Source organism: Hyperolius riggenbachi, chromosome 2 (assembly GCF_040937935.1).
Source record: "Hyperolius riggenbachi isolate aHypRig1 chromosome 2, aHypRig1.pri, whole genome shotgun sequence".
NCBI lineage: Eukaryota > Metazoa > Chordata > Amphibia > Anura > Hyperoliidae > Hyperolius > Hyperolius riggenbachi.
The window spans coordinates 345007584-345023352 of record NC_090647.1 but is presented as its reverse complement, the minus strand read 5'-3'; the positions used below and the strand labels follow the sequence as shown (position 1 = coordinate 345023352).

General features: G+C 44.0%; 1 protein-coding gene across 1 annotated transcript in view; it reads right to left on the bottom strand.

Annotated features, from left to right (window-relative positions):
- The window catches only part of GNAI3 (G protein subunit alpha i3), a 105715-nt gene that overhangs the window by 33160 nt on the left and 56786 nt on the right, over positions 1-15769 (bottom strand). Inside the window, exons 2-4 of the mRNA XM_068269515.1 lie at positions 13153-13195; positions 11405-11546; positions 11129-11286 (exon numbers count right to left, since the gene is read on the bottom strand). Coding sequence (XP_068125616.1) covers positions 11129-11286; positions 11405-11546; positions 13153-13195 — 343 coding nt within the window. The remainder of the gene's footprint in view (positions 1-11128; positions 11287-11404; positions 11547-13152; positions 13196-15769) is intronic.

Below are 15769 nucleotides of genomic sequence, written 5' to 3'. Positions count from 1 at the left end.
ACAGCAACCATGAGGAAGAAGGTGCTCTGGTCAGATGAGACCAAAATGGAACTTTTTGGCCAAAATGCAAAACACTATGTGTGGCGGAAAACTAACACTGCACATCACTCTGAACACACCATCCCCACTGTCAAATATGGTGGTGGCAGCATCATGCTCGGGGGGGGGGGGGGGGGGCATCTCTTCAGCAGGGACAGGGAAGCTGGTCAGAGTTGATGGGAAGATGGATGGTGCCAAATACAGGGCAAGCTTGGAAGAAAACCTCTTGGAGACTGCAAAAGACTTGAGACTGGGGTGGAGGTTCACCTTCCAGCAGGACAATGACCCTAAACATAAAGCCAGGGCAACAATGGAATGGTTTAAAACAAAACATATCTATGTGTTAGAATGGCCCAGTCAAAGTCCAGATCTAAATCCAATCGAGAATCTGTGGCAAGATCTGAAAACTGCTGTTCACAAACGCTGTCCATCTAATCTGACTGAGCTGGAGCTGTTTTGCAAAGAAGAATGGGCAAGGATTTCAGTCTCTAGATGTGCAAAGCTGGTAGAGACATACCCTAAAAGACTGGCAGCTGTAATTGCAGCAAAAGGTGGTTCTACAAAGTATTGACTCAGGGGGCCGAATAATTACGCACACCCCACTTTGCAGTTATTGATTTGTAAAAATTGTTTGGAATGATGTATGATTTTCGATCCACTTCTCACATGTACACCACTTTGTATTGGTCTTTCACGTGGAATTCCAATAAAATTGATGCATGTTTGTGGCAGTAATGTGACAAAATGTAGAAAACTTCAAGGGGACCGAATACTTTTGCAACCCACTGTAATTAATAGCATTTAACATTTAATATTCTCCTCTAAACCAGAATTGCAAGCCTGCTTTACAGATTCTTCAACTGCATGTTTATACGGTAGTGCAGAGTATGCCTGATAAGTCTTGCCAATGTCCACGGTTCCGTTATTATCCCCAAAACAAACTGTGCTAAAACGTCTCCTCCAAAAGAAACATCCTTTTCTAAAACTGTGATTTAGTTCTTTAAAGGGAACCTGAAGCGAGTACAATTATTTAAAATAAACACATGACGCAGCTGCAAATGAATATTACCGGTACATACTTACCTCACCGTCAGTTCCTCTCAGAAGCTCACCATTTTCTTCTTAAAGTGATCTCTTCCAGTTCTGACAAGATTTTTTCAGAGCTGAAATATACCAGTTGCTGTCAGTTATATATCAGCAGCTGTCAGTTACAACTGAATGTGCAAGGTAATGTCCATGTTTCCCTATGGCTCAAGTGGGAGATATTACAGTTTAACAGTGTGCTGACCAAGAAGCTGTTATGGGGTAAGGGCCTTTTTAAAAATAGAGGACGGAGAATTCCATTGATCACAGTGGACAAATGGGACGGAGGAGAGAAGAAAGAGATTGAGGTGTAGACTACACAGGAGGTAAGTATGACCTGTGTATGATTATTTTGACTTTTTATTTTCAGTTCAGGTTCTCTTTAAAGTAGAACTGTGAAGAAAAAAATATAACCGTTTCTAGAAAATGTCATACTGGTTTTCCAAAGGAAGTCTTGCCATTGATCCTCCTTTTTGCCTCCACATGCCTTTTCTGCCACTGCGACAGCAGTGTATCCCACATGATAGTCTCCCAATTCATCTTCTAAAACGTCTGCCACACCCTGCCCCTCACAGTAATCAGTAACCTAGAAGGCAAAAGGGAAGTGGCTTTGGCCGACAGAAGTCACCCTCTTACCTTTACAACAGTGTCAGTAAACTAGAATCAGCAAACCTGATCCTAAAAGACACAGTAAACTCTCACTGAAGACCTCAAAACAAGGTCCAGAAAAAGAAGACACTTGAAAAGTAAAACAGAAAGTATGGTTAGGAGCCCTACTGGTAGGGGGGAGTACCTGGTTTTCACCCCTTTAAGTCTTTTTTTGTATATGGCAGGAGGGACACATCGAACGTCTATTGTGCTTAAAGTGTCACAGGCATAAAAAGTAACAATATTTATAGAATATTTTTGGAAATCCGTGTACTATGTCCAGATGTTTTGTCACTAGTCCTTGAGGTGCCATATTGCAGTTTCATACTGTGTCTAAGGGGAGATTATTACCATTAAGTGATAGACTTGTAGAGCTTGCCTCCTCCCGGCCCCCTCCCCTTCTGTAGGGGTTAATTAAACGATTTTCTCTGAGTAAGTCTGGCTGCAGAAATCTAACTGAGAAAAATGAAAAGGTCATGGAACCAGTGTGTGGTAAACTTTCCTAGCAGCAGGGGAGAAAAAAAAAAAGAAGCTTCACTGGTCATCATTACTGTGTAGGAGCTCAACAAACATGTGAGGCTGTTAAATATTTAAATCTGGATTATTAACCCTTAAAGTAAAAAATGAGAACATGGAATTCCAGAAATGGATCCCCCATTAACTTCTTCCAAATTTTTACCATTTTTTTTTTCAAATATCACCATGCATTGTGCAAGCAACTTAATTCAAGTTTTATTTTAGGATAAATATCGGAACAACATTTGCGGTTTTTATCTACAATAGAAAACTGAGGGAAAAAATGTTTTGCTTATTTTATTATTTTTCCCATTAAAATGCATAGAAAAAGAACTATTCTTGGGTAAAAATACTGCCCAATGAAAGTTTAGTTTGTCTTGAAATAAAATAAAAATTAGTAAAAAAAACAAAACAGGCCAGTCCATTAAATAATGGGTGCTAGGCCAATGGTCATGTGCATGGACTCGACCCCTAGCAATACGTGCACAGCTGCAACCCGTGCACATACACGCCCGGCAACAATACATGCACTTCCACTGCCTGAAGTCTGTTCCCAAGCCACAACAGATGCACGGACACAGGAGGTCGCAGGGACAGGAACATTATTATATAGGACAACCTGAGTGGGCAAAAAATTAGACACCCCATATTTTAAAGTAGACCAATCCAATAATGACATAAAGTGATGTAACAATGCAGAGTTGCTTATAAGGAACACTCAGCTTCAGACGACGTAGTTATCACGAAAGTGAATATCAAAATGGGTAAGATGAAAGATTTAAGTGACTTTAAACCAGGGCTGTGGAGTCGGAGTCGGGCAATTTTGGGTGCGTGGAGTCGGAGTCGGGAAAAAATGCACCGACTCCGACTCCTAATGAATTTGTAACTGTAATTAAAATAGAAAATATGATAAAATGTTCTATTTCTCAGATAATAGTCATTAAAATGTTACAGTTAGACTTACCGGTAACTGTATTTCTAGACGTCATACGGGACACTGGAGATGTGGCTCCGCCCATCCAATTAGTGGAAACCACCTGAAAAAGAGTAAAAAGAGTATTAATAGCCCCCACCCTCCCCTGGCTCCTCAGTGTAATGAAAGTAACTTCCAACTAAAACACAGAGAAGAGGAGAGAAAATAAAAGACACCTCAAAAGAAGTGTAACCCATAAACCCCCAATCCAATAGCCGTAAGAGTGCGACAGGAATAGAGGTGGGTCGGTGTCCCGTATGACGTCTAGAAATACAGTTACCGGTAAGTCTAACTGTAACATTCTCTAGCCGTCATACGGGACACTGGAGAGATAAACAAGTAGTCTGAAAAGACATAACTAGGGAGGGCCACAACCCTGGAGCACTACTCTGCCAAAACGACACCGTACTATGCATAGGTCCACAGAACCGTATGGGCAGTAAATTCCCATGCAGAACAATTCTGCCACACAACCGCACTGGCCCTCAGAGCAGGATTGTCAATATCCATTATAATCCTACAGCATACATTTCTAAGATTTCAGCATCTCGAAACCCTCTGCTCTGCATCCACTTATATCCTCTCTACAAGATTTTCAATCTCCACAGCCAGCATAGGTAAAAAAGTGCCGGCCTGTATATCAGACCAATTCGAAACAGGTTTGCAGACCAATTCGAAAGAGGCTCGAAGTCGAAATCAAAACAGACAAAGTCCTAACCGAAAGACTGAAAGTCCTAACCGAAAGACTGAAAGTCCTAACCGAAAGACTGAAAGTCCTAACCGAAAGACTGAAAGTCCTAACCGAAAGACTGAAAGTCCTAACCGAAAGACTGAAAGTCCTAACCGAAAGACTGAAAGTCGTAACCGAAAGACTGAAAGTCGTAACCGAAAGACTGAAAGTCGTAACCGAAAGACTGAAAGTCGTAACCGAAAGACTGAAAGTCGTAACCGAAAGACTGAAAGTCATAATCGAAAGACTCGAAGCCATAATCGAAAGACTCGAAGCCATAATCGAAAGACTCGAAGCCATAATCGAAAGACTCGAAGCCATAATCGAAAGACTCGAAGTCATAATCGAAAGGCTCGAAGTCATAATCGAAAGGCTCGAAGTCATAATCGAAAGGCTCGAAGTCAACATCGAAACAGACTGGAAGTCATAATCGAAACAGACTCAAAGTCATAATCGAAAGACTGAAAGTCATAATCGAAAGAGACAAAGTCATAATCGAAAGAGACAAAGTCATAATCGCAACAGACAAAGTCATAATCGCAACATACTGAAAGTCATAATCGAAAGACTCGAAGTCATAATCGAAAGACTGAAAGTCATAATCGAAACAGATTCGAAGTCAAATTCGAAACAAGGGACTCCCTGAAAACTAACCAGAGATTCATTTCTTGAAAGTTTCCATTACCCCTTAATTGTCAATCACCATCGCTTCAGTGCAGGTTTGACAAATCATCATGTTCTAATATTGGGGAAGCCAATTGCTGCAATGGCAACAATTCACCTTCACCCCACCTGCTGCTTAACATTCACAGGTAGATCACATGGACACAGAGGATAGGAGAAAAGAAAAAAATAGATACAGGGAAAATCACTCTCTAATCTTAAACATATGAGTGCACATCCCTGCAAAATGTTAGTTTCTGCATCTAGCATAGGAAACAAATGATTCCTTAAGACTGCTCAGGGCTTTCCTTACCCTGAAAGACTCCATTACCTCTTTGTATAAATTGTCAATCACTACAGCACTCATAGATTTAGTGCAGGCTTGACAAATCATCTCGTTATAATACTGGGGAAGCTTAATGTTGCAATAGCAACCTTTTTAGTTTTTGGCTTCTCCAAACATTATCCTATACCTCCCCCGCTTTTACTTTCAGCCTGCTATGATATAGATAGCGGGAAAGGATAAAACACAGGTGAAATCACACTCTAAACTGCATAATATGAGTGTATATCCCTGCAAAAAAACACTATCAGTGCACACACCTCATCTGCTGGAACAGACTAGGAAGCCTCATGCCTGTGATCCCATCTCTCCAGCATGGTTAATGCACTCACCTCTGCTGCTGGACAGACTGGGAAGCCTCTTGCCTGTGATCCCATCTCTCCAGCATGGTTAATGCACTCACCTCTGCTGCTGGAACAGACTGGGAAGCCTCTTGCCTGTGATCCCATCTCTCCAGCATGGTTAATGCACTCACCTCTGCTGCTGGAACAGACTGGGAAGCCTCTTGCCTGTGATCCCATCTCTCCAGCATGGTTAATGCACTCACCTCTGCTGCTGGAACAGACTGGGAAGCCTCTTGCCTGTGATCCCATCTCTCCAGCATGGTTAATGCACTCACCTCTGCTGCTGGAACAGACTAGGAAGCCTCATGCCTGTGATCCCATCTCTCCAGCATGGTTAATGCACTCACCTCTGCTGCTGGAACAGACTGGGAAGCCTCTTGCCTGTGATCCCATCTCTCCAGCATGGTTAATGCACTCACCTCTGCTGCTGGAACAGACTGGGAAGCCTCTTGCCTGTGATCCCATCTTTCCAGCATGGGGGAGAACAACAGGAGCAGTTCCATTTCTTATGCAGCCTAGTTCTCTTATATTAGACTCCCCCACCAGCGCCAGCTTCCCAACCATCGCTTGTGGCCCAGGGATTTCCTGCATGCGCAGTGCTGCCAAGAGGATGCCAAGCAGCTGGGGGAGAGTCCCACGATCCTTGCCCGCACAAATGCATACGGAGGGTAGAGGGATCGACATCCGAACACCGCGTTTGGCAGAAAACCGGGTGCATAAAGAGACGCCACTTGGCGTTCACAACGATCACCCAAGCCACCTGGTCTTCTCTTGGCCTCACCACCTAGTGAAGCTAAAAAATAATAAAAACTAAGGGAGCTACTCCTCTTCAGTGTTTCCGGGACGGAAACCAAATTAAACTGAGGAGCCAGGGGAGGGTGGGGGCTATTAATACTCTTTTTACTCTTTCAGGTGGTTTCCACTAATTGGATGGGCGGAGCCACATCTCCAGTGTCCCGTATGACGGCTAGAGAAATAATGTATATATACAGTAATAGCTGTGCTTAGTCCACAAAAATGAAATAAACCAATCAAAATTAGTTACTTGTGCTGCTTCAATAAAGCAGTCCCCGTATTTTTAAGGTCAGATATACAGATCTGATTGTGACTGTATATATGTGTACACAGGAATCTCTTATATATATATATATATATACTAAATAACATCTATGCTGTAAGAATAAAGCCTGATGTGTATCCGTGTCACTAATAGAGATGGTCAACGAGATGGAAATAATTCTGCATTGATGCTGATGTATGCAAATGTATGCACTCCCTTTGCTGATGAAATCAAATAATTTGATATGTTAAAATTTGGTTTGGTGACTACAAATTAAAGGGTAACTGAGACGGATGAAAAGTAAACAGCCAGGAACATTCTGCACCTGCGCAATAGTGCTGCACAGGTGTAGTATGCTCCTGGCGGCGGAGTGTGTGCATGCGCACTACGCCCGACTGGCTCAAGTACCTGGACTCATAGCAGAAGATCCAGGTGGTGGAGGAGGACAACGAGGGACTGATTATCCTGAAGGCGGCTGGAAGAAGCCCCAGGTATGTATAAAACTTTAATGTCATCTGTCTCAGGTTTACTTTGTTACACAGTAATACTATACGCTACATATGCACGCCCCACAGAGCTGCAGGGAATCCACTGAGAATGCTGTGCACATTGAATACAGAGGTGTTGTCTGTTTACAATCTCCTTATTCCCCTGCAGAGTATCTGCACATCATTCTTACATGTACCCACACTTACATTGCCTAGGGCCTGATAGATGTTCTTTGTTCCGGTTTGTACCTTTTACAAGTACTCTTACCAAGGACTAGTTTTAGTCTAAAGGGAATAAATATAGTAGTCTACATATCCTTCTCACTTCAGCTGTCTTTTAAAATTCCTAAGCGTTGGCAGTTATGAGACGAATTTCATGTTACATACTTTTAATCAACAAAATTGTAATATGCAAATTAGAGGAGTTGGAGTCGAAGAGTCGGAGGAATCCTAAACTGAGGAGTCGGAGGATTTTTGGACCGACTCCACAGCCCTGCTTTAAACGAAGGGTGACCCTCATTGCAAGAAATGCTAGTGGAAGCATCTCTGAAATGACGACTCTTTTAGGATTCTCTCGTACAAAAGCAATATATATTTATTTTAGGTGCCATAAGTAAGGATAAAGTTATTGCGGCTTAAATAGAGACATTGCAAAAATGTCAAAACTGCTCTGTTCCATAAGGAGGGAACCAGGTTTAGATGGGAAGTGTTTTATCACCTTTCCTCTGTGAAGTCAGGTATGGACATGAATAAAAAAAGGTCAATGAAAAGCCAATAATTCCAAATTACAGAGAAATGTGATGTAATGCATTACATAACATATGAAAAGTGGAATATGTGCAGGACAGAGATGATCTGACCGGGATTTCTGCAGTGGTGAGCAGCAAGAGACTATCCTCGGTTGAATGCCAGTCCACCAGCTACAGGCAACACATGTCCCACCGCTCAAACACAGGTCATGTGCCACTACACGTTTTGGGGTTGCCCTTCATTAGGCGACACCCCTCACGCTACTGAATCAATCAGGGCTGTGGAGTCGGTACAAAAATCCACCGACTCCACAGCCCTCAGTTTAGGATTCCTCCAACTCTAATTTGTATATTACAGTCTTATTGATTGAAAGTATGTAACATGAAATTCGTCTCTAACTGCCAACGCTTAGGAATTTTAAAAGACAACTGAAGTGAGAAGGATATGGAGACTGCCTTATTTATTCCCTTTAGTCATAGACTAAAACTAGTCCTTGGTAAGAGTACTTGAAAAAGGTACAGACTGGAACAAAGAACATCTATCAGGCCCTAGGCAATGTAACTATGGGTACATGTAAGAATGATGTGCAGGTACTATGCAAGGGAATGGGGAGATTATTACACATTCTTCATGCACAATCTGGACATTGATCAGGCCCTAGGCAATGTGACTGTGGGTACATGTAAGAGTGATGTGCAGGTACTCTGCAGGAGAATGAGGCTATTCTTCCTCTATTACACATTCTTCATGCACAATCTGAACCAGGTTTATGGGTGATAGACAACACCTCTGTGTTCAATGTGCACATCATTCTCAGTGGATTCCCTGCAGCTCTGTGGGGAGTGCATATATGTAGAGTATAGTACTACTGTGTAACGAAGTAAACCTGAGACAGATGAAATTAGTTTTATACATACCTGGGGCTTCTTTCAGCCCCCTTCAGGCTAATCAGCCCCTCGCTGTCCTCCTCCGCCACCTGGATCTTCTGCTATATGTCCAGGTACTTGAGCCAGTCTGGCATATTGCACATGCACACACTCTGCCAGCGGGAGCGTACTACACCTGCACAGCACTATTGCGCAGGTGCTGAATGCTCCTGGCTGTAGGAGCAGCAAGTGGCCGGACTGCGCTCAGAATTACCGGGACTGATAGTAGAAGATCCAGATGGCGGAGGAGGACAGCAAGGGACTGATTAGCCTGAAGGGGGCTGGAGGAAGCCTCAGGTATGTATAACACTTTTTTCATCCGTCTCAGTTACCCTTTAATTCATTTAGTCATCAAACCAAATTTTAACATATCAAATTATTTGATTTCATGAGCAAAGAGTGCATACATTTGCATAAATCCGCATCAACGCAGAATTATTTCCATCTCATTGACCATCTCTGTTACTGACACGGCTACACATCAGGCTTTATTCTTACAGCATAGATGTTATTTAGTGTATATATATATATATATATATATATATATATATATATATATATATATGAGATTCCTGTACACATCATATATACAGTCACAATCAGATATGTATATCAGACTTTAAAAATACGGGGACTGCTTTATTGAAGCAGCACAGGTAACTAATTTTGATTAGTTTATTTTATTTTTGTGGACTAAGCAGAGCTATTACTGTATATATAAATGATTTATGATGACTATTATTAGAAATAGAACATTTTATCATATTTTCTATTTTAATTATAGTTTAAATTCATTAGGAGTCTGAGCATTTTTTCCCGACTCCAGGCACCCAAAATTGCTCCGACTCCACAGCCCTGGACTCAATTTAAATGGAGCTCCATCTAAGGCCCAGTGCACACCAAAACCGCTAGCAGATCCGCAATACGCTAGCGGTTTTGGGAGCTGATTTCAGAGCGATTCTAGGTATGTTTAGAGAGGTTTTCTAAACATACCTAGCGGTTTTGGGTGCGTTTTTGTGTAGCAGATTACACATCTTGTTACAGTAAAAGCTGTTACTGAACAGCTACTGTAACAAAAATGCCTGGCAAACCGCACTGAACTAGCGTTTTTCAGAGCAGTTTGCGTTTATCCCATACTTTACATTGAGGACGAAACGCTTCCGAAAACCGCAAACGCGCAGCAGGAGGCGCGTTTGCGGCTTGGCAAAAACCGCAAACCGCCGGTGTGCACCATCCCATTGCAATACATTAGACAAGCGTTTTTAGAGGCGGATGCGGCCGGCGGATCGCTCCAAAAACCGCTCGGTGTGCACTGGGCCTTAATAAGCAACAATGCTGTAGATTAGGGCAGTGCCATCTTGTGGCTAAAAGCAATTTAGCAACTAAATCCCTAATCCAGTTTTTCTCAAACCTGTCCTCGTGACTCCCAACGGTGCATGTTTTGCAGACAACCTTACCCATGCACAGGTGGGGTATTTAGTGTCTCAGCGACATGGAATCCATCTAGTTGAGACACGAATTACTCCACCTGTGCATAGATGAGCTTGCCTGGTAAATCATGCACCATTGGGGAGTCACGAGAACAGGTTTGAGAAACACTGTCCTAATCCCATAAAATTAAGAATTTTCATACTCCATTTTCATATAGTAGACAATTGTAATGTGTGAGCGGTTTTATTAAAACGATATTATGCCATTCTGGCATGTTTATGTTTTTTACAGTATAATCCAGTGCATTCTGCTGCCTATGGTGTAGACATCCAGGATTTTCTGATTAGTGAAAACAGTGTGCAAGTATCTTTGTGGCTTACAGCTATATCGCTCTTTGGTGGTCACACTGTTTTGTGCAGATTAGTCTCAGCCCAGGTGCTTATTGCTGCTTTTAAATGTACTTGATTTTTAGCTAACCTCATTTATCATCTCTAACCATATGGCTTCAGGTAAAAGGAAGCAAGGCAACGCTCCTAATGGTCAAGTGTTCGCGTCTACTATTTGCTAAGCATTATGCATGCTACCGTAAGGAAAGTACACACTTGCAATGTGTGTCACCCACACTCTTCACTGATAATTTTGGGTGGCAGTTTATGAGTAAGTTTTGTACAGAGGCTCAGCCTTATGAAGGAGGCTGGACATATGAGCAGCAAACTGCTCTGGAAACTTTGATTAACATTCCCACAGAAAAAAAAAACACATCAAAGCAAGGCAATCCATGCTGGTAAATAGCAACAATAACAGTTCTAAAGCACTTTTCTCCCATAGGACTCAAATCGCATTACTGGATCACTGTGGCCAAAGACATTAAGAGACAACTGCATGTGTTTCGCATTCTATGGCATGGAGTTATGAGATTTGTTCACAAGGTTTTCCTTTTTACTACTCTGACTATGCAGTGAGTTTACATCTGTATTTTACACATGACTTAATTGTAAATGCACACACTTTAGCTTTTTGGCAGCAACATCATTTTGGCTAAGGAAAATCTAAACTGTGTATTCAGCTTCAATATGGCCAGCTAAGGACATTAGGCATTTCCTTTTTATATTTTTTCCTTTTGCTTTCACTTACTATGAAGCTGAGTCGTTAAGCTGGTATTCCCGAGAGCGGTTGAAGCATGCTTGCACACCTGAATCGTCCCACAACCTTTTAATAACACCTGCAAGCTCAGGAGACAGAATACCCTCCTCTGCAGAACTGGCCAACACAAACAGCTGCCGGGCATCGTCCTGAGGAAAGGGGAAATACAACAACTCAACATGTTGTGCTAAAATGTAAAGCAGAGTAGTCATGTTTATTTGTAAAAGAAAAACAACAACAACAATATTGTAAAGACTTGTCCCTTACAACTCTGGCCATGTCTCCAAAATCAATCTTCAGCCTTCCCATGGCTCGTACTATGGCAATTATGGACTGGATGGTATTACTGTAGACAACCACTCTGTACTGCTTGCACTCTTCCTCAGAATAGCCATCCTCATGGATAATCCTGCAAACATAATAATAATATAAGTATGCACAGATCTACAGTTTAATAATATAGCATAAACTGAACATGTTCTATCGAGATGCAAAAGCCAAAACATACAGTTCTTCCATAGCTTTACACCAGCAGCAACATTAACTCAAGCACCTATCTAAAATTGTAAAATTGACTAAAAATACTGAGCCATAGCCCCTGAACAAGCATGCATATCAGATGATTGTCTCAAGTGTGACTGGATTTGCGGCATGCTTGTTTCAGGTGTGTGATTCAGACCCTACTGATGCATGAAACATCAGCAGGATGCCAGGCAACTTGTATTATTTAACTACTTGCCGACCGCTCCACACCAATTGGCAAGGAACGCGGCGGCACCCCCAGGACGGCGTGAACGGCCTTCTATGGGGCTAGCAGGAGATCGCGCGCAGGCTGTGCACGAATCCTAATAACTGTGTACAGCTCTGCGATCTGCAGCATCGCTGTCCCCTCTATTGATGTGGAAGTGATCTGCTGTCAAAGGCTAAAGCCTATGACAGCTGATCACGCTGATTGGCTGGCGGGAGAGGGTGGGAGGGTGCGGAGTGAAAAAAAAAAAAAAATATTTATTATACAAATAAAATATTTATAAAAAAATAAACTTTGGAGGAGAGATTAGACCCCACCAACAGAGAGCTCTGTCAGTGGGGAGAAAAGGGGGGGGGGGGAATCACTTGTGTGCCGAGTTGTACAGCCCTGCAGTTTGGCCTTAACCTTTTGCCGACCGCGTCGCGCCGATGGGCGTGGCCTCGGCAGCAGCCCCAGGACCTCCTAACACCAATTGGCGTAAAGTCCTGGGACTCTGTTTTGAATGAGATCGCGCGCACGCATCTCATTCTCGGAGGGCGGAGCTCCGCCCCCTCTTCAGTCTCCAAGCGGCTATTGCCACTCGGGAGACTGTTAGACGGCGTAATCGCCGTCTAATTACCCGTACAGCGCTGCGATCAGCAGCAGCGCTGTACTGGGGACAGCCGTGTGACACAGCAGTTCCCTCCTGAGCCACGGAGGTGATCAGCTGTCATAGGCTGAAGCCTATGACAGCTGATCACAGGGATTGGCCGGCGGGGGGAGGGAGGGGGGGGGGTATACAACAGGGAAAACTCTGCTCCCGAAGCCCCCCATGGCAGCTAATTCAAACGGGGAAGCTAGCTCTGCAACGAGGGGACCAGGAGAGGAGCTTTCCCTCTCCTTAGGTAAGTATTTGGCTGTTTTTTTTATAAATAATTCTCTTTGACTTTAAGTGAATGGTTATACAGGATTTCATATCAAAATGTAATCTTATTTATTGGGCAAGTATGATGAATTTTTGATTTGGGTCAGCTTTAGAGGTAACCCAGGCTACCTGGTCCTCAGAATTTGTCTAGGCTTGCTGGGCAGAATTTGAAAACTTCTGGTGAGAGTTCTGTCAGAATTCAAATAGACTTTACACCAAAGAAACTAATTTCTAGCCCAAGGTTAATACTTTTAGAGGCAAGCAGACACACAAAATGTCCGTGCTCAATACATCATGAAGATGAAAACACAAATTTGCAACATCCATAGTGTACAAAAATTAAGGAGTAGAAGTCCAACTTACTTCATCTGCTTCACGATGGTACTTTTCCCAGACTCTCCAGCACCTGAAAGCAAAGCACAGATAATCAATTCAATTGCTGTAACAGTTTAAACTACACCTAAAGTCAAACAAAAGTAGGCCAGCAAACAGCCATGTTACAGTATTAAAAGTTTAGAGTCCTGTCCTTTAATTACCGTATATAGATATTGAGCATACTGCAGTCATTGGCCTCAATTCACTAAGACCATGCTGGAGATAAGGCAAGAGAAAACTTGCCTCCACACAGTGAGGCCTGGTGCACACCGAGCGGTATTTGAAGCGTTTCGCAAACCGCTTCCACCTGTGAAACCGCTTGGCTAATGTATTTCAATGGGATGGTGCACACCAGCGGTTTGAGGCTTTTAGCAAACCGCAAATGTGGGTCCTGCAGCACTTTTGCGGTTTGCAGAAGCGTTTCTGCCTTAATGTAAAGTATAGGAAAAGCGCAAACCGCTCTGAAAAACACCAGATCATAGAGGTTTTCCAGGTGTTTTTGTTACAGTAGCTGTTCAGTAACAGCTTTTCTATAACAATATATGAAAGCTGCTACACAAAAACGCTCCAGAAAACGCTAGGCATGTTTAGAAAACCTTTCTAGCGTTTTGAGGATCTGCTAGTGATTTTGGTGTGCACTGGGCCTGAGAGAGTTATGAATTGAATGGTGTTTATTAAATGTCTTTAAAAAAGAAAGTTCATAAAAACACATATATACACGAGAGGCCAAAAAAAAAAAACTGTACCCTTTTTATCCGTTTTTACAGGTTGCAAAAACTTGGGGTGTCTTCTTTCTAAAATGGGGTCACTTGTGGGGTTCCTATACCGCCCTGGCATTTTACGGGCCCAAAACCGTGAGTAGTCTGGAAACCAAATGTCTCAAAATGACTGTTCAGGGGTATAAGCATCTGCAAATTTTGATGACAGGTGGTCTATGAGGGGGCGAATTTTGTGGAACCGATCATAAGCAGGGTGGCCTTTTAGATGACAGGTTGTATTGGGCCTGATCTGATGGATAGGAGTGCTAGGGGGGGGTGACAGGAGGTGATTGAGGGTGTCTCAGGGGGTTGTTAGAGGGGAAAATAGATGCAATCAATGCACTGGGGAGGTGATCGGAAGGGGGTCTGAGGGTTTGGCCGAGTGATCAGGAGCCCACACGGGGCAAATTAGGGCCTGATCTGATGGGTAGGTGTGCTAGGGGGTGACAGGAGGTGATTGATGGGTGTCTCAAGGTGTGATTAGAGGGGGGAAAAGATGCAAGCAATGCACTGGCGAGGTGATCAGGGCTGGGGTCTGAGGGCGTTCTAAGGGTGCGGGCGGGTGATTGAGTGCCCTAGGGGCAGATAGGGGTCTAATCTGATAGGTAGCAGTGACAGGGGGTGATTGATGGGTAATTAGTGGTGTTTAGGGTAGAGAACAGATGTAAACACTGCACTTGGGAGGTGATCGGACGTCGGATCTGCGGGCGATCTATTGGTGTGGGCGGGTGATCAGATTGCCTGCTAGGGGCAGGTTAGGGGCTGATTGATGGGTGGCAGTGACAGGGGGTGATTGATGGGTGGATGGGTGATTGACAGGTGATCAGTGGGTTATTACAGGGAAGAACAGATGTAAATAATGCCCAGGCGAATTGATAAGGGGGGTCTGAGGGCATTCTGAGTGTGTAGGCGGGTGATTGGGTGCCCGCAAGGGGCAGATTAGGGTCTGATCTGATGGGTAACAGTGACAGGTGGTGATAGGGGGTGATTGATGGGTAATTAGTGGGTGTTTAGAGGAGAGAATAGATATAAACACTGCGCTTGGGTGGTGATCTGATGTCGGATCTGCGAGCGATCTATTGGTGTGGGTGGGTGATCAGATTGCCCGCAAGGGGCAGGTTAGGGGCTGATTGATGGGTGGCAGTGACAGGGGGTGATTGACAGGTGATTGACAGGTGATCAGGGGGATAGATGCATACAGTACACAGGGGGGGGGGTGGTCTGGGGGGGGGGGGGGTCTGGGGAGAATCTGAGGGGTGGGGGGTGATCAGGAGGGGGCAGGGGGGGGGGATAAAAAAAAATAGCATTGACAGATAGTGACAGGGAGTGATTGATGGGTGATTAGGGGGGTGATTGGGTGCAAACAGGGGTCTGGGGGGTGGGCAGGGGGGGTCCTGAGGGGTGCTGTGGGCGATCAGGGGGCAGGGGGGGTAAAATCAGTGTGCTTGGTGCAGATTAGGGTGGCTGCAGCCTGCCCTGGTGGTCCCTCGGACACTGGGACCACCAGGGCAGGAGGCAGCCTGTATAATACACTTTGTAAACATTACAAAGTGTATTATACACTTTGTATGCGGCGATCGTCGGGTTAACATCCCGCCGGCGCTTCCGTATGGCCGGCGGGATGTTGCGGCGGGTGAGCGGCGTCAGGCGGAGGATCGCGTCACGGATGACGCGATCGCTCCGCCCATGCCCCTACAAGGACCGCCGCCATTTGTCTATACGGCGGTCCTTGGGGGGTCCACTTCCCGGCCGCCTCTGTGCGTTAGGCGGTCGGGAAGTGGTTAATTCTGATTAAAAAAAAAACGTAGCAACATGCAGTACTTTTTTTTTTTTTTTTTTTTTTTTAC